General features: G+C 37.0%; 1 protein-coding gene across 2 annotated transcripts; it reads left to right on the top strand.

Annotated features, from left to right (window-relative positions):
- Positions 1–136: 136 nt before the first annotated feature.
- On the top strand, positions 137–18520 carry LOC139128261 (F-box only protein 47-like). Of its 2 annotated transcripts, XM_070694096.1 has the most exons (10): positions 493–681; positions 1735–1904; positions 3126–3293; positions 4331–4407; positions 5310–5472; positions 7381–7596; positions 7924–8082; positions 10051–10193; positions 16178–16337; positions 16964–17208. In XM_070694096.1, the coding sequence occupies exons 1-10, from the start codon at positions 668–670 to the stop codon at positions 17056–17058; spliced, it is 1365 nt and encodes a 454-aa protein (XP_070550197.1). In that variant the 5' UTR covers positions 493–667; the 3' UTR covers positions 17059–17208. The 2 variants fall into 2 exon arrangements, with proteins under 2 accessions (XP_070550254.1, XP_070550197.1); XM_070694153.1 differs by lacking the exon at positions 1735–1904 and having other exon boundaries at positions 137–681; positions 16964–18520.
- Positions 18521–19380: the final 860 nt, after the last annotated feature.

Below are 19380 nucleotides of genomic sequence, written 5' to 3'. Positions count from 1 at the left end.
CGAAATCCGTAACATACATGCGGGCCATTATCATTGGTTCAAAAAAGGTAAATAAAAAAGACTGTGGTGATTGGTTCAAAATCGCCACGTCGCAAATGTTTGTCAGCCGAAGTTGAATATCTGTCCCAGCATTCCCAATCCAACATGTCCACATCCGTTCGAAAAGATCGTGCACCACTTATCAAATGTCAACAATTTGAGCTTCAAAATTCTATCTCGCTCCACTGACACTGACGTACTGTCGTACGTTAAAGTTTCCAAGTCAAAGAACCATCGTTTGATGGTGCCACATTCGACGTTTGGCGTGTATTTGGAGGAGCGATAACTTTTATCGCTTTATAAACAATTTGTGTCGTCTGCGAGGCGCGACAGCGCGGGACTTTTGATAGATGAAGCTGTCAACAATCACTGAGATACGCGTTGCATAGCAGGTCAGAGATGGACCAGAAAAGTAATTCTGATTCTTAGGTAGTTTAACAAAATTTTTAAGCGTAAAATTGGCACAGACTCGTCAAATGTTAAAGAGAACTTGTCAAGGTAACACATTTGTTATTATACCGAACGGGCTGGAAATTACAGTATCAGTGTAGTATTTTATTTGGACATTTAAACTCGTAAATTTAAAGAACCAAAGTGTACAGCTGTCTGTGAGTGCAGCATCTTCAGGATGCCAAGTTTTAGGTAAGTTTATTTTGATAAATCTGCCACCATACAAATGAAAGGCAACCAAACCACTTCTTTCGTTGGACTGTTGACACAAAGATGAGTTATTTGAAACAAAATATTGAAATTGTGCATTAGAAATACATGTAAGGCTGCGTTCACAAATAACATTGGGGGGGGGGGGCCTCGAAGAATCGCGATTAAAATCGTATTTGTTTCAGATCCCCCCTCAGTACCCTTAAAAATTTTGAAGTCTCCCTGTCTATATTATTAAATTTTTTCAATCCCCTCCCCACCCTATTATGATATAGCCGCATACTTATTAGGGATGCACGCAAAGAAAAAAATAAACACGTATATTGGTCAGTTCTACTCGCAGGTGTTCGACCTGTTATTAGCAGTTTGTAGAGCCATATTCATATAAGGCAAGTTCTAAAATTCATTCATTTTTAAACGCATCAGTGGATTGTTTGGATTTATCAGTCTAAGCCAGCTTGAGTTAACCCAACTCTGTCCAGGTCAATGGCACCTGCTGAAGAGCACACAAAATGATTTGTAAATTCTTGGCTACATTTTGCCAAATTGCAAAAAAGTGAGCAAATTGACGTACCTACTCAGCCTATCCTGTACTTGTGTAGACTGCATTGTAACTCATTGTTGACAAGTGAATTCTGTTCAAGACCAGAATTCAAATATAAAAGGGGAGTGGAACAAAAACGTACAGATGACATACCGTAAAATACAAAACAATGAAAAAATAGAGAAAGTTATAGCTATGGTCCTTTACATTTTTGATAACTTCCACTGATTTTTTGCAATTAATTTATGTAGGAAAAAAAAAGAATCAAAAGAATGGAAACTGTTGCCAATCTATACTACAGTTACTGAATTAGAACGTAAAGAGACTATTAAACCAGAGATGTAATAGTGGTGAAACTGAAACAAAACAATTTGAATGGCCTGTAATAGAAAGGCCAATATTTTATAGAATTTCACAATTCCTGAATTAAATGCCTCAAAGAAATACTGAAGTTGAAGATTTGAAAGTTAATTCTTGTATGTAATTTTCAGCGCAATGAACACATCTTCACAGAAGATACATGTAGACTGTAGGAGAAGTAAACGATTGAAGCTGAAGGCAGAAGCGCTAGATAGATATAGATCAGTACAGCAAGGGGCTATAGGATTTTTTGAAATATTGCCAGTGGAAGTTATTCATTTAATTCTAGGAAATGTTTCAGGTAGGGTTATTCACCATAGACAAGGTATACTAGAGAAAATTTAAATTCATTTTGCTCCAGCTTAACTGAATAATATATTCCCTTTGTTTAGATGTATAAAAGTCTCATTTTTTATTGTTGTTAAGTCCTATTAATATCATATTTCTGTTCAGTTTTGTCTATCTGTGTAGCCAAGTTTTTATTCTTTTTCTAATCTGATCCTCCCATCTCATGGGATATCACATAGACTCCTTTGATTTAGTTTGCAAGGTCTTAATAGTTTTTTATTACATGCCCCGTATCCATAGGATTCAATGGTAACTCATTGGTGACGTTGCGGGCCACAGTTATTATTGGACTGAAAGTGAACCGGAACTCAACTTGAAAATGCAGGATTAAAAAATGATCAAATTACATCTTTTACTCAGGAAATACTGTTTTTATAAAATTATGCGAAAAAAATTTGATAAACTGAATAACAGTGATTTAAATATATCAATGCGCCATTCGATGATGAAAATCATTCTATTTTTCAACAGATTTCATCTAAAATGGTAATAAAGCATATAATTGTCATTTGTACATAAACCAAAAAATTTTGAGAGAAAATTATGTCAGAGAGGCATGTAATAAAATTATTATAGCCTAAACAAGAGACTATGTACCCTCAGGGTAGGAGACCATTTGCCCGAGGCAAGGAGGGCAAATGATCACCTACCCTCGGGCACATAGTCCCTCTTTTAGGCTATAATATATACTATCAAAGTTAGTGTATAAAAGATTATGTAAGTTTTAGAAATGATTCCACATTGCTGACCCAATAATGATATCGAGAATATTACCTACATAATGGACATAGAACAACTACAATGAAAATGATTTAATGGATGGATTTGCAGTGACCTGATGAAGAGATGAATGTAAAATAATTTGTCATCAAATGGAATGACTGGTTTCATATACAATGGCTGCAGATTGGATGGAACCTGTTGTCCCACGTTCTCGCGCACTGTGGGTCACCTCAGGTGCACTTATGAGTCAACTGTGTTCAGTGGGTGTAGTTTGATTGACAACTGACACATTTTGTCCCCAAAATGTGCAAAATGTCCCTAAAAATAAATGTTAGTGGGGCACAGTATCTCTTGCTTTATAATTCCTGGCTGCTAAGCTGCATATAGGTACTCATATAAGATCTGTGATACTTGTTGTTGTTGTCAATAATTTATTTTCAATCTCAAACAGTTCTGGACCTGAGTGTACTGACCATAGTATCCAAGTCAATGCGTTCCTTGGTAGAAGACTTCAGACTTACAGGATCTGGAATTAAAAAATTACGACCAGTACCTTTGCCACACAACAAAGTGTCTGCAAATCATCAAGCCCGCTATGTACAGCATTTCCAACATTTAGGTAGGTATAGCCATCTGGTGTTTTATCTCAAAAAGATTTATAGCTTATTTCGCATTTTAGACCTCTTTTTAGCTCACAAGCTCATATTACTGACATGAAAACATCAGAACAGGACGGAATATAATGGCAATGCTGGCACACAGAATTATGATGATGAAAAATTCACAGTTTAGAATAGTACCGCGGATACATGTATGTTCACACAGAAAAATGACATTGCTGCTATGCATTAGTACACTGTCAATGCAGCTAGTCTAGATTAAAATACAAAAGGATGAGACGCAAGCCCTTTCTTTGTTTTTTGGCTTTATCAAAACTATACTAGTTTTACCAGCAGGCTTTGGAAGAAAATTACACACAGTTTAATGTCACCAACATGTCTATTTTTAATTCTCTTTGCCATACCAAAAAAAACCGAATATTTCATGTTATAACACACCACATGCTCATTTTGTGTCGCGATTCGCCAGAATACGTCACATGACAAGAAAATAGATGTCTAGTCCCCTGTGAATCGGCAAAAGTGACGTTAGAGGGTATTTTTTGAAAAGTGAAACTAACTGGTATTGTTGATTGATGTGAAAAGCATGCTTCATGTATTTTATGACAAAACCATTACCACTTGTATTGCATGCACGCAATTTTAACATTCAATTTTGAATGGCAAACAATCATTTGTTGAACCTGCATTGATTTTATGGAGTCCTTAGAGCTATGCACAAAGCAGTGTTTCCCTGACTATCGACCATAGTAAGATGTAAAGTCTTTGTGTGTGTAGTTTGATACGACAGTCTGCAAAGGTGTTTTTATTCTTATGCTAAACCTTTTCTAATCAGTTCATGAATACCATAAAACAGAAGAAGGACAAGTAGAATTAGATTTTAAAATTTTTTAAATTTCATTTTAACTTGAGCAATGCAATTGACCTATTAAGCTAATTTATATGTGAAGAAATGACTAATTTACATAAAATAGCAAAGAATGAAAAATGATAAATTTTGTGGAATTGCATCATGCTGTTATACTTTTTTGTGTAGGCTTGCTGATGAAGAGATCAACATGTCTGTTTGCTACAAATTACAGACTGAAAAAAATTGAAGAGTTTCTTCAGAAGGTAAGACAAGAGGAATCATAGATGCCTCAATGAACTATTATTTGGGCAAAGGCATCAAAAATCTTAATTTGACACACAGATTTCTGAAGACAGTGATATTTGCCTGTTTGTATCATTACTGCCTGTGTGTACCTTTCATGTTAGTCATCTAACTATCAAAGATGTATTAAAACATCCTTCTACACTTTACAAGGGCCTAATTTGTATCAAAATCAGGCAGAATATTACATTCATACAAGGAAAATGATTCCATGGCCCGGTGAAATGTGCCAATAATTTTTCGCCATTGGTGAAAAACCAAACCAAACCAATGATAATGCAGCATTACATGCTAATTCTGTCTCTATCAGGTCTAATTAATTATACCTTAAAACAATATCAACAAGAGGGTAATATTGTTTGAGATTAATATGAAAATAAACACAACCGATGCAAGCAGACATTAGCGCGGCATATCTCCTGACTTGAAACACAGAATTGATGTGCAGCACTGAAGTCCTAATGCATCCTTTCCAGTATTTTTGTAATACTGTAGCCTTATTTTTGTACATCTGACATTCATGAATGGGACATCAAATGGACAAGGAAGGGACTGTTTTCATGCAATGTTATAATTTATAGCCCTAACTGTGAAACACTCGTCTGGAAGTTCTTCTGATAGCCTGTGTGACTAAACATACAGAGTGCAAGACACATTTCGGCATTTGTCAAATGGGTTCCTTGAAACCGTCTAAAAGTAAGCAAGCAGAGGCCTCATTGAGTGCCTGGAAACTGCCAGTCTTATGGAACACATGTTCCATAAGACTTTTTAGCTCATACAAAATCTATTTTTTTATTGATTGTAAACGTTTAATAATAATTATGTATTTCAATCAAATCTCTATTCATCATTTATATCACAGCTTGACTGCCTCAGCAATGTTATGTGTGGAGACCTGAACTCATGCATTTCCCTGACATGCTATGGGAAATTCTTACATACTGTCATTGCTGGATGGGATAATGTGGAGTGTAGGAGGGCATTTGCTGCAGTCGTTACCACCTCAAGCATCCTCCATAAAATTGGTAAGTTTTGCTCTTTACAACAAATCTAAAGCAGAATTTTATCAGACATCAAGTGTTTCCAAATTACAGCTCATACCGGTAATCTGTGAACTATTTTTTCCTCTACAAGTTCTTTGCTACATCAAACTCTAACGAATCAATGTTCGAATGCAATGTCAATTTTGTAATTAATTGAAGTGTATATATATATATATATATATATATATATATATATATATATATATATATATATATATATATATATATATATATTTACACACACTTCTGGAAATAAACAGTGCTCGAGTTGTGGTCCTGCAGAGCAATTTCCAGTAAAGTAATAATGATGGACTCGTTTCATGTGAAACTCTGAGTCACCACAGAACGAGTTCATTATTACATGACTGTAACTGAACTCTCTCTCTTTCTCTATATTATAATCTCTCTCTCTCTCTCTCTCTCTCTCTCTCTCTCTCTATATATATATATATATGTATTATATCATATCTCTATATATATATGTATATATATATATATATATATATATATATAGAGAGAGAGAGAGAGAGAGAGAGAGAGAGAGAGAGAGAGAGAGAGAGAGAGAGAGAGAGAGAGAGAGGAGAGAGAGAGAGAGAGAGAGAGAGAGAGAGAGAAGAGAGAGAGAGAGGAGGGGGGGGGAGCGAGAGAGAGTTAAGTTATAGTCAAGTAATAATGAACTCGTTCTGTGGTGACCAGAGTTTCACATGAAACTCTGAGCCACAACAGAATGAGTCCATCATTATTACTTGACTGCAACTGATCTTTAAATCGCTCTGCAGGACCGCATTGTGAAAAGACAAACTAAGTTCTTGACAGATGAAGAATGCCTTCAACAAAATGTCAGTTATGATCCCACAGGGAACACTGACGCAATGGTGACTTTTTTGGTTTGTCCATTCTGTAAATTTACAACTGGCACTGGCATATACCTCTTATTTAACTTACCTACAAAAAACACCCCTCTGTGTATATAGTGAGTAGAGTATTTTCGTATTTAGTTGCAATGTTATTTGTTATACATATATTATACTTGGATATGAGTTTCCTAAAATGGTGATAATTTTAGACTGTACATTATTTCATGTGTATGTTGTAAGTGATAGATTGCATATTTTGACATGTAACATGAGTTGGAAGACTTGCAGCAAATTCTTCACCCGTCGGAAAATCTATTCCTTATGTAATGCTTAGGGGCCATGGATAATTAAAACATGTGCACGGTAAGCGAAACTAAGTGCGTGTGTCCTCAATCCCCCTCCCCCTCCCCTAAATGAAAGTTTGGAAGTGCGGAAATCTAACCAAGCCTCATTCTGTATCTGCATCAAACAATCGGTAATTACGTCACTATGAAATTACGCACTCGCTACTGACTGTCTTCCCCCCCGCCCCATACCCCCTCTAAAATCCAATGGCCAGAAGTCGGGATTTTTTCATTTTAGACATTTTTACATTTTAGTATTGCATGTTTGACATGTTAGGTCGGAACTAACGTGACCAAAAAAGCCAATCGTGCAAACCTATCGTGTATCGTGCATGCCAAACATGGATGCACCTATCGTGTCTAAAGTGTCTAACGTGTATATCATGACTGTACGATTGACATACGGTACCATTCGACTTACCTGGACATACACGTTAGACATTTTAGACACGTTAGGTCCGTACACGTTGGGTCAGCACGTTACACGATAAGTTTGCACGATTGGCATGATAGATTTTGACTCATGTTGAGAACCTAAAATGACATACACGTTAGACATTTTAGAGTGGTGTCTTATCACAATGCAAAGTGCGCCCTCTAGCAAGAGCTCCCCCGTTTATATTCCACTGTATATACTGTTCTAAAGTGCTGAAAGATCCAAAGTGATAAAGCTTTGCTATACACAACAGGTACATGTGTGGCAGCCCAACCAGGTACAGATCACCGCCAGGAGATATTCGTGCGTACTTTCCTCCACAGAGTTCTGTTAGATCAGTGTAATAGTCTGGAACAAAGAGTCTTCTGGCTGACATGTGTGATGAAACCATGCCCTGTGGAACCATGGCCGATAGTTCATCAAGCCAGGTTGCTCTACTTATTGTATGGACCTCTCTGTCCACAAACAGGTAAGGCAAATCATATTGCTGCAATAGTTCTGTTGCATGACTGTGATTTGTCATAAACTTTAATAATTTTTTTTAAAGAAGACTAGAAGCACAAATTGCTTGGAGTAGAGTGTAAAGATCTTTTTGTTGTCATTGATATTTCAAGGTCTTTGTAACATCAAGTGTTCTGTCATTATAGGTAAATAACCACTTTTCTTTACAAAGTATTTTGATCAGTCCCAGTTTATCAAAAACACTCTAAAATTGATCAGTTATCTTGGTCTGTTGTTTTTATAGTTCACACTGGCTTTACTAAAGTCATTGTGTCTGTCACAATTAAAATTTCAGGTAAGATACTGTGGTATGAGATGACAGATCTGGGAACAGGCTCCACCATGGCGACAATGACACAGCTTGCAGAGCTAGCTTTGGCCTTAAAGACACTGCATATCTATGATTCTGAATGGACCGAAGATGATGTTGTCAGTGTCATTGAAGAAATCACAGGTAAAAACAACATTTGAGATTTGGCCAGAAAAGGAAATGCCTCGTTTATCATTTTGGAATGTGTTATTCTAGACTTATCTACATCACCCTTTTTTGTGTTAGCATGATAAACAAATTCTAAAAAAAATTGTGTATACTACACAAAATGTTAATAACAAACCTGTAGGTGTTTATGCCCTTTATTCATTTTATTTTCATAATTAAAATTGTATAGTTCTAAAATAACCAAAGTTCTTCATTTTATCAATGCTGCTATATTGTTTCTAGGTTTTCACATCTCAAAAGTGAAGGTGAAGATTTGCTAATAAATGATGATGAAAATCTTCTCATGTGAAATGATGTACTGACTTTCAATTTGGTTATATTATAGAAATAACGGACGACATGCTGACCATTAACGTTTATTTATGGGCAAGGGCGAGAGGAAAGCCAAAAATTAATGGGCGAGGCTTTCCGAGCCTGTTAATTTGGCTTTCCTCTCGCCCGTGCCCATAAATAAACGTTAATGGTCAACGTGGAGTCTGTTATTATCAACGAACCCCAGAAAACAGCCAAAATTTACGAAAATTTCCTGTGCGAACGATAACGGGGCCCCAGAACCTGTCAGTGAGTAGTGCCCGCGCTGCAAAAATTTTGCAAATCCGGAGATTTTTTTGAACAAAGCTTCTAACTTGGCCCACAAATGCTCAATTTTATTTTGTGGTTGATTATGATCTTTGTACAAATCACAATTTTTGTTTTAGCTGTAAAGTTACTATGTTTATGATATTATTCATATTCACGGGCATGAAAACAAACCATTAGTGTGTATTTGTGGACAGTCACGTGGTTCAGCTCGACCAATTAAAACGCAATGGACAGGGCATGGTAATATAATAAGCAATAATAAAGCAAGCCCAGCGATGGTATATCATGAGATTTTGATCAGTTCATGACATATATGCACCAACGACAGCAAGTGCATATATGCAGTGAACTGATCAAAACAGATTGGTATACTGTTGCAGGTGTGATTTATTGGTATTATAGAATAACAATATATTGAAATTCTGGCATGGAACATCAAGAAAGGATTTTTGCTCTTGCCTAGAGCTGGCAACTGTGCCAACCGTGCTATATCATGAATAGACCACTAGTCAGGTCTTTTCATGTCTCGACCAATCAGATTGCTGTATTGGTATGATATAATTGCCATCATAAACCACCTCAGCAATGGGTATACCACAAGATTTTGACTAGTTCACTCCACATATGGACTTGCTATCGTTCGTGCACATATGTTGTGAAGTGGTCAAAATCTTGTGGTATACCATCCCTGGGTGTGGTTTATTGCTTAACTATCATTTCAACTTATCTCACATTTAGTTTGGCAAGAATTCTGATCTGTAAATGCCTGTACATAAAAGTGTAATAGTCATCTGACATCAATACTGTGTGTTGTGAATGACCAAAATTTACAAATGTGCCGTCAGGCAATGCCACTTCAATTTCTGTTGAAACCCAAACACTTTGCTCAATACTGTACATGATATATGCTGTAGAAAGAAATAGTCACACTAACCCAGACTTTGTAGATGCATTAAGTCACCTGTGCCCAGCTTGTGTGCCATGCATAATGGTCCCATACAGAATATAATAAAGCAAGTGAAAGCACTTTTGGGCTTGGAAGCAATTATCGCCTTGCACAGTAACTGTATAGTTTGGTATACATATAATGTGCAGCATAGAAATGCAATATCAAAAATTTATTTACAAACCTATCAAAGCTCAGCAAACATTTACTGACTGATCGTGGTTTTGACCCTTCGCACAGTGTCACAAACTTTGTTAATGGTGAATGCATTCTGTGGCATAAAAGTTAGTTTTTGGCTTAGACTTCAAAACCTACCATGCATGATCCCTGTCATTTAAGATCAAATTTCAAATTTAATGTTCCATTTGCAATGTTAACAGTACCATTTTCTGCAGCACTTCCAGCTCAGTGGACCCCAGAGAACATAGCCAGGTTACTCATGCTATGTGGCGATGACATTGCTATCAAGGTGATGGGAAGTAAAGCCATCAATGGACATTTCCAGGAGCTAGCAGGGCTCATAGTAGCACTTACAGTGGTAAGTCTGACCAAAAGATCTCTTTTCATCAGTAAAACTTCATAAAGTATTCCATCCACAAAGTTCAAAACTAAGCTATTTACTGGTCATACAGTATATCTAACCTGTCTTTATCCTGCAGAATGGCAAAATCACCCTTTTGTGAACTAGTTTGCCTGGGTATTTTCTCCCATCAGGGAATAAGATTTTCCTTATGTAGGAGTACCTGTAGCCCAGTTGTGAATTACAGTTTCCCATCTCACCCTCGCAAATCTTGTTGAAGTGCTCAACACAGTATGTTTGTATGAAATGGTCATCATTATTGTTGATAACCTTATTTTAGTCGAAAGTAGAATTTATTGATGTAATTAATTTCCCACAAGCCATTACAGTAGTATTGGTTAAATTTTCCCACTGTAAAAGACTCACAGGTTCAAATCCTGTGACAAGTGTCAAATCAATGCTAGCTTGAGTACTGAGTGGGTAAGTCCATGATAAAAATACCACCTCCAAAGGTGTTTTTGCATGCCCATTGCTATGATTCAAGAGAGCCTTTAAATCTTTATTAACACAGAATTCTACACCCAACTTTAACCACAGTCTGCATTTTGATTCACACAGACAATAATCTTTGCACAAAATATTTTATGTCTAAGCTCAAGCCAAGCAATAATGTTAACAGTGAATACTTTCTGTGATATAAAAGTTATCAAAACTTAATGGTCAGTTCTATTTTCTTTTTAAGCTAGCTGTGTGAATAATAATAATAATAATGATAACAAGGCAGTATTGCTGAAGGCAATGAGTACTTGGGCCGTGATAGAGTAATTTGAGGACAATATATACTACTATTCAAATATGGTCTTGAATTTCCTCCTGTCAATTAGGCATTTGATTAACTGGTTATTAAACGAAGCAATGGCATGACAACAGCAAAATATGTCTAGCAACTTTTGTGGAGTTTGAGGCAGGGGTTCTTTATTTATAGTGAAAATTGCTTTAAACTCCTTAAATATTCAAATTACAGCAATTTTTTTTGTTCTCGATGGTAGATGTCTAATATTTAGATGGGCATATTTAGATTTCTACCCTATAGTTATCCCTATATACCAAAATCGGACATCCAGCTCTATTGGCTTGCTCAGAATTAGACATGTGCATAATTAATGAGGTACAATATGTGGTGTCATAAGGTGTCCCATCATACCAAATATGAAGGGTGTAGCACTTGTGGTTACTGAGTTGTGGACAAATATATATATTTGAGGTCAAAGGTCATTGAGGTCACGTGACATTTTGTCAAAATAATTGTATTGCTAAGTTATTCCTATACACCAAAAATCAGACCTCTAGCTCTATTGGCTCGCTCAAAATTAGATATGCGCATAATTAATGAGGTACAATATGTGGTGTCATAAGGTGTCTTATCATACCAAATATGAAGGATGTAGCACTTGTGGTTACTGAGTTGTGGACAAATACATATATATTTGAGGTCAAAGGTCATAGAGGTCACGTCACATTTTGTCATAATAATTGCATTGCTAAGTTATTCCTATATACCAAAAATCAGACCTCTAGCTCTATTGGCTCGCTCAAAATAAGATATGCACATAATTAATGAGGTACAATATGTGGTGTCATAAGGTGTCCTATCATACCAAATATGAAGGGTGTAAGCACTTGTGGTTACTGAGTTGTGGACAAATATGTATATTTGAGGTCAAAGGTCATTGAGGTCACGTGACGTTTTGTCAAACAAATCATATCCCTATATACCAAAAATCAGACCTCTAGCTCTATTGGCTCGCTCAAAATTAGATATGCGCATAATTAATGAGGTACAATATGTGGCGTCATAAGGTGTCCCATCACACCAAATATGAAAGGTTTAGCACTTGTGGTTACTGAGTTATGGACAATAATGTATATTTGAGGTCAAAGGTCACCAAGGTCACATGATATTTTGTCAAAGAGGTCTGAGATATCTGCGTGAAACCGATGGACTCACTGATGGACTCACGGACGGATATGACCCAATCTATAAGCCCCTGGACTTTATCCGTGGGGACAAAAAACTGTGTCACTGCATCCTTTAGGCAATATGAATACGATGAGAAACTAAATTTTTATTTTTCTTGGCCTTATACATGGGAGTCTATGGAGAACTGCCTTATACATGGGAGTCTATGGAGGTGTAAACTAAAAAGTCCTCTAACACGGCCAAATTCGATCGCATTGTGAAACAAATCGACGTGCATCTGTATGGGGCTGGGTACTATTCTTGTGCAAAGTTTGAAAGAAATTGATTAGGGCATGTCTGAGATATCTGCGTGAACGGACGGACGGACGGACTGACATGACCAAACCTATAACTCCCCAGGACTTCGTCCGTGGGCACTAAAAACAACGCAACAGTTATTACACTGCACAGCTACACGGCGGTAGGTTCATATCCAGAGCCCCGTACGGTCTGCCGCCGTCGCTTGAAAACAATCTCATAAACCTGGCAACTGTGTATGGGCAGCTGGATGCTTGACTTCCCGGAGAAGGCGAGCTGTCACGTTCAAGCTCAGGATTATTTGTCGATCAAATTTCAGTAAATTTACCTTACCTAGATGAAATTTTGTCTATAGGCTGAAATTTCGCCGAAGTTTGACAAAATTGCATAGATTTTTCAGGTTCATATCCGACATTTTTGAGTTTAGAGTGCAGACAGAAATAAGTTTTGAGGCAACATGGCTGCGACCCCATGTTGACCCTAGCCCTGCGTACGATGCTATGTGCTACAGCTAACACACAGCATCGTACGCAGGGCTAGCGAGAGAGTTGCCGACATCGACGGTTATTTACGAGAAGTGAATAAAAGACTGTCATTTTTGGAAGCGATCGAGTAGCTGAGGTAGGCTGGGATACGACTTGGGCCCAAGAACGCTGAATTTCGGCAGTAATTTGGCTTTTACGTCAAGTCCCAAAATGGATTTGAAGTCACCGACCCTACGTACGGGTCACGGTCTTTGCAGGGCTGTGGTGAGCGGGGCGATTAGCTGTAGCGGAACACACAGCATCGTACGCAGGGCTAGTTGACCCCAAGTGAAAATGTGTTCCCGATCAAATCTTCCTATATTTTTTTCAGAATTTTCGACAAAATCATTGCTTCTTAAATCTTTTGTAAAATATAAAATACTAAAATAAAAATGCGATGTGCCATGTCTCCAGATTTCTAAAATATCGTTCGTTGACCGTTCGACGGAATATTCATTTCGCAAACTTGTGACGCAGTTGAAATTCAATACTGACCGCCAAATAATCTTAATGAGACGAGATCATTCTAGACATCCTCCAAATTATCCAACCATTCGCGTTAGAGTTCAGCTCGCTTAGAGTATCATAACATTCTTCGGCCTTCGTTTAGATCGACCCTAATCTCTCCCATTTAGAAAATAAATACACAAGCTACCTTGACAAAACTTCGTGCACCATCCAGGACCAAACGCACTACAAATCTGTCTTGACGTCATCATCTCCTTACATGGTAATCGGAATACCGTATTTTTTAGCAAAGAGACACAGAATACGTCGGAGTAATCAGTTTCAAAACGTATTACATTGTGTGATGTTGTCCAAAAAAGGTAATGTTACTGCAGTGGTATAAATTACAAAACACAAAAGTTCAAATCAGTTTATTTTGGACTGGCTTTACCCAACATTTCATATTGTTTCTTATGCCAGATTTGACCACGTGCTTACTGGCGACCCCTTTACATGCAAATTTTGTGTCAAATGGTGTGTTCTCCTGGAAAAACAAACGTACGATTTCTATATGAAGGAGGCGAAATTTGCCCTCAAAACTCGAAACCACCCCTTTATGGGTGTACCTAGCTATTTTGAACGAGCTTCTCGAATCTGCAGCTCTATTTCGAAATGATGGTCTGGTTTTCTCAGCTCAAGGATAAGTGTTCTCCATCGCTGTGGGCATTACTATTCTCAACTGGGGGTGCAGTTTCCAGTCGTAATGTTTTTCATTGTGTCCGGGATATAAAACCTTTCCTTTTTACACTTTTGCTTTGATTAACACTGGTCCATATCTTGTCAGCGATTAAACATGTTTCAAGTTTAAATGTTAAATTCTGGTCTCGAGCCCTCTTGTTCGACCAAACTGAAATTACCCCTCCCACTTTGGCTCGTCCAGTGGGTGTAGCAAGGGTCGTGCCATCGCCTAGGAAACAGAGGGTGCATTAATTGTTGCATTCGATGCACATTTTGATTATATTCAGAAGATTTTATGGCAAAAACTCAGATAGAGAAGCATTAATATTCACATCTCACTTATTCAAGACTGGCTGAGAGCAGCACTTCCATTCAGTTAACATCATTACGCCATTTATTATGCCAAGAAGATGAAGCCAAGACATTTTGCCCTCCCTGGTCTCAGCCAGAAATGGTTATACCTTACAGAGTTTTTTCCCACGGAATGAAAACAAATGTACTTGGGCTGAGGCCCAAGTACAATAATATAATATGAGGTTATTACGAAAATACCGCAAAGGATGCACAAGGACATTGGCGCAGCGTATCGCCCGATGCAAAGCGGAGGGCGATGCGCGGCGCCAATGTCCGAGTGCATCCTTTGCGGTATTTTCGTAATAACCTTATTATTATACATCTTACATTCGTGACTGGGGCATCAAATTGTCAGAGTAATGACAGTTTTCGTACAATGTCAACAATTTTTCTTCCGATTTATAGTGCAAGTGTGGAACGCTATCTCGGACGCGCTTCTGCAAGTTCTTGATAGTGTGTGTGCACTACACACGTACGTACAGAGCGTGCGAGACATGTTCTGGCACTCGTCCAATGAGTCCCTTGAAACCGTTCAACAGTGAACGCGCAGATACAGCTGTAGGGGATGGGCACCTTGAAACCCTACGTGTTACGGAACGGCCATTCCATATGGCTTTTTTAGCACACGCAAAATTCTATTGGTCTCGATAGTAGATGTATAATAATATATATAATATATAATAATAGTGAGTAACTAATCAACAATAAAATTGCTCTTTGTAGATGCAATGCATTCTATTTGTAGGACAAGTTTTACATTAAGGAGAGGAAAATGAAAATGGAGTTTCCTCTAAGAAGAAAAATGAAAGTATTATCAAAAGTTTTTCAAGCTGTTGTCCCCTCATAGTCAACTTAATAGTCTTTGGACCTTAAAGGACCAGTACAGCTAACTTTTGATGATTTTTTTCACTACTTTTGTTTTTAATGTCAACCATTACTCCTCAAAGCATGTTGATATGCACAGTATTCTGCTTGTCAACTCAGCCTGTACATGTGTAAACTGCCTTGCTATTGTTGACAAGTGAATTCTGGTGTGAACCAGAATTCAAATGTAATTTGTAACAATAACGATGCATTTTACATGTGTAAACACTGTGTGGACAAGCTAAGTGGTGGGTGTTTAAGTGTATTTTGATGAGTAGAACAAGAACTTGCGATTGACTCACATAACAAAAATAAGGAAAAAATCATCAAAAATTTGCATTTACTGGCCCTTTAAATGTACAGTGTGGGCCTAGGTATGCTTTTTCTCCCCTCCAAGCCTGTGGACTGCATACACTCCAGAGCAGATTAAATGACAATATTGAAGTCCAAGTGACAGACATTGTAGGAACATATGGCCTTCCTCTTATGATCATTACATCGGTAGAGAAAGGCGATGGCTGCAAATATTAGTAATTCACCGATAAAATTTATTTTGATAGAGAAGCAGTCCTCAGATGAATGTCAAACTACATTACAATTTGATTATACTGTTTCATGATTTCACTCCATGGTAATCACTTTTCAAGATTTTAGAAAGATTTTGGGTTTTGATATTCAAATAACATTTTCAGATGAAGAATAACTGCTTAAAATGCGTCAATTATGAATTTTATGTGGCATGTGGAAAACAGTTTATACTGACTGCCACTATCGGCAATTCTTGTTGTGTTGGTTAGGTGTCAGTTAAAGAGCAGAACCATATGTTGTGGGTTGTACAAATCATGAAGACCCTTCTTCGCCTCATAGACAACGTCACAAGCCGTAAAGTTCTTCTGTCACTAGTCTCTGAAACATACAAAGACATGATTCTGGATTTTTTTGAATTTCATCTTGATGGTGAGTGAAGCCTGTTAATATAGTTGTGACTAAAAGAATGTTTAATGTATGATTTTTCTCATTTATCTATTTTATAGTTGTGATGTTGATCATTGTTTCCAGATCACACAGTTTGCTCATTCCTGATAAGAAATATTTGTACTTCTTTCCTTTTTTGTGTTCTTTCATTTAATGTGGTGCCAGTGAAATAGGATCATTTCAGCTGGGAGATTTCAGCACTTTGTAGATACACTTAGCTAAGTAAACCTTAAATTTGCAATATGAGCAGCCTTGATATGAATGTAAAACATGTTCTCATAAAGAACTTGCACAAAATTTTGAGGCCATTCTCAGAAGGTGAGTGATTTCAACCAGAGCATTACTCATGGCCTCCTTGCATTGATGCGGTGAAAGGGCCATTTGACTTTCACAAATATTAACTTTGGACAAGCTAGTCTTAAAAAATGATAAGACTAAAGGTCTTATACAAATGATAATCTAACACCCCATAGGATATTTTACCCAATCCAAATGCTTTCTGCATTGTCACTTTGAAGGATTCCCATTCTTTGAATTTGCCATACAGTTTTCTGAAGAATTTCTTCATTTACTGGCTATTTCTCTAACCCTTTTCTTTTTCTTTTCAGACTCAGATATTGATGCAAGTCTCGAAAGCACACTGGAGGCCCAGGCTGAGTTCAACAAGTATGTTATGCATATGGCATATACGGAAGTCTTGTAGAGACAATTTGACTCAAATTATGAGTCCTTGTAAATGCTGCTTATATCTTTGATGCTGTGGGCATCGTATGAAAACTTAAATGAACATTTGCTGGGAGAATAGCGTCAACCTATTTATGCCTCTAGAGGGCGCTACATTCAATTCATTTGTGTGGGATTCTTGTCTGGTTAAACTTAAAAAGGAGCAGGTTTTTATCAACCATATCTCTAGGTAAATTGAGTGTGCACAACTTTCAAAGGAGAACAATGGACTAAAATCACATAAACAGTCAATGTCAACGACAAATAATCCGAGAATCAGGGATTACAGACTGCAGCAGGTTTGCCAATCAGTTGTCCAACAGCAATGATTTAAATGAGTATTTATTAAAACTATAAGGTAATGAAGGACAGATTTGACTATATTACATTGAGTAAGCAAGTTTGTTTTGCAAGTGTGTTGACTGTTACTGCATGGTCATCTATTGTCTCATGAACAGTGGTCTAATGTACTAAAATATGAGATAAAACCTTTTAATGAGAAAATAATAGACAAAAAAATTAATTTTAGTGTAGTGTTACTTTTTGCACAGTTTACATTAGTGTTATGTGATTATCTGGATTGTGTAGATGTGTAATTAAAGAATACGACCATCACACAAACAAGCAGAAAGGGAATGTTACTTGTAGTGGGGTGACTTTTCCACTGGGATTTCATTTTATAAAGAGAGCATTTCATCTTTGAAGTGATAATTTGATGAATCTTAGGACAGAAATGCTGAAATTTATGTGATAAGTTATATGCTGCAATACCGTCCTGTCAGTTCTTGAACACATTTAGTAATTTATTGTATAATAATAGTGTATATTGTATCTTAAATTCTGTAAATTATTTCAAAAACATAGTTGATGTAAAATTGACATTTATAAGTGATATTTATTCATGGATGATTTTATCAGAAATGTACAAGCTCATGCTTGACATATATAAATGACTTTACATTCATTTGTTAAATATGTTTTTGTTAAAGGTCGGTACGCAGGTAGATGTTACCAGGGTTCCCCAATCATTTAACTTGGTTCCCCTTTGTATATCAATGCAATTAGATTAAGGGACAGAAGAAATGTTACCTGGGTTTCCAAATCATTGACCAACCTTTAGCAAAACACTGATGGACATAATGCAAAATGAGTTTAATATATTGAAAAACTTCAACAAATATGATGTTATGCTTATATAGAGGGACCGTGCTACTATGGATCAGAGGATGGTCATTTGGATGTACAGATTTCTACATGTTGGAAAATATGCAGTGATATCTTGAAGAATGTTGCACATAGATTTAGAGAATGAAATACTGTAATTCATACCACATGGCCCAACATTGTGTAATGCACATGTCAGCCATTCCACTTTATTGTAACTAGTGTGTTCAATTTTCAGCAATCTTTTCAATAAACATCACTTTGGTTGTTAGTGCCAATTATTTTGTAGCATGTCTCAGTTTCATAGTGTACCATTGCAAGTTTGATGTCTGTTCCTTTGGAGTTCTTTTTTAGCTACGCTGTCAGCGACGCGGAGCTTATCAAATAGGTTGATTTTCCGTCGTCCGTCATCGTCCGTCAACAATTGCCTTCTCCTCTGAAACCGCAAGTCCAGTTGCTTTGAAATTTTATATGCAGTTCACTTGGGGTGACCTCACTTAAGTTTGTTCAAAACGTGGTGAAATTTGCATATTTGTATTTTTGGGGCATTTTTTGGTGTTTTTGGTAAAAAAATCTTCTTCTCTGAAACCGCTTGTCCGATTGCTTTGAAATTTGATATGCAGTTTGCTTAGGGTAACTTCAGTCAGATTTGTTCAAATCGTGGTGAAATTTGCATATTGTATTTTTAAGGCAATTTTTGTCATTTTTGGTAAAAAAATCTTTAAAAATCTTCCTCTTCAAAACTACCAGTCAGATAGCTTTGATATTTGGTACATATGTCCCTAGGGATGATATATTTCAGATTTATTCAAATTGTGCAGAAATATGCAAATTTACATTTTTAAGACAATTTTTGCCAATTTTGGTCAAAAAATGTGTTTCTCAAAAAGTACTGGTCTGGTAGCTTTGAAATTTGGTATCATTAGGGGAAGACTGCATTAACTTGCATGGTACCTGAAACCCGAGTCCTTGCCTGAGCAACTCGGGTGACAAACAGAAGACTTTTAATCCCTCAAGGTGTGAATGTTCCATTGTTATGTTTATCTAATCCAGCTGGTGCTATTGTAGTGCCATTGTAGGAAAGGCAGGTCTGTGAAATTGATCCTCTAGGGAAGTAGGGTATTCCTAAGTAAATGGA

Source organism: Ptychodera flava, chromosome 1 (assembly GCF_041260155.1).
Source record: "Ptychodera flava strain L36383 chromosome 1, AS_Pfla_20210202, whole genome shotgun sequence".
Taxonomy (NCBI): domain Eukaryota; kingdom Metazoa; phylum Hemichordata; class Enteropneusta; family Ptychoderidae; genus Ptychodera; species Ptychodera flava.
The sequence above is the reverse complement of the archived record's forward strand: the minus strand, read 5'-3'. Positions and strand labels throughout refer to the sequence as shown.

Coding starts and splice junctions, on each gene's coding strand:
- LOC139128261 (XM_070694096.1), top strand. Junction 8,083..10,050: donor TGTCATTGAAGAAATCACAG/GTAAAAACAACA, acceptor CATTTTCTGCAG/CACTTCCAGCTCAGTGGACC. Junction 16,338..16,963: donor TTTTGAATTTCATCTTGATG/GTGAGTGAAGCC, acceptor TTTTCTTTTCAG/ACTCAGATATTGATGCAAGT.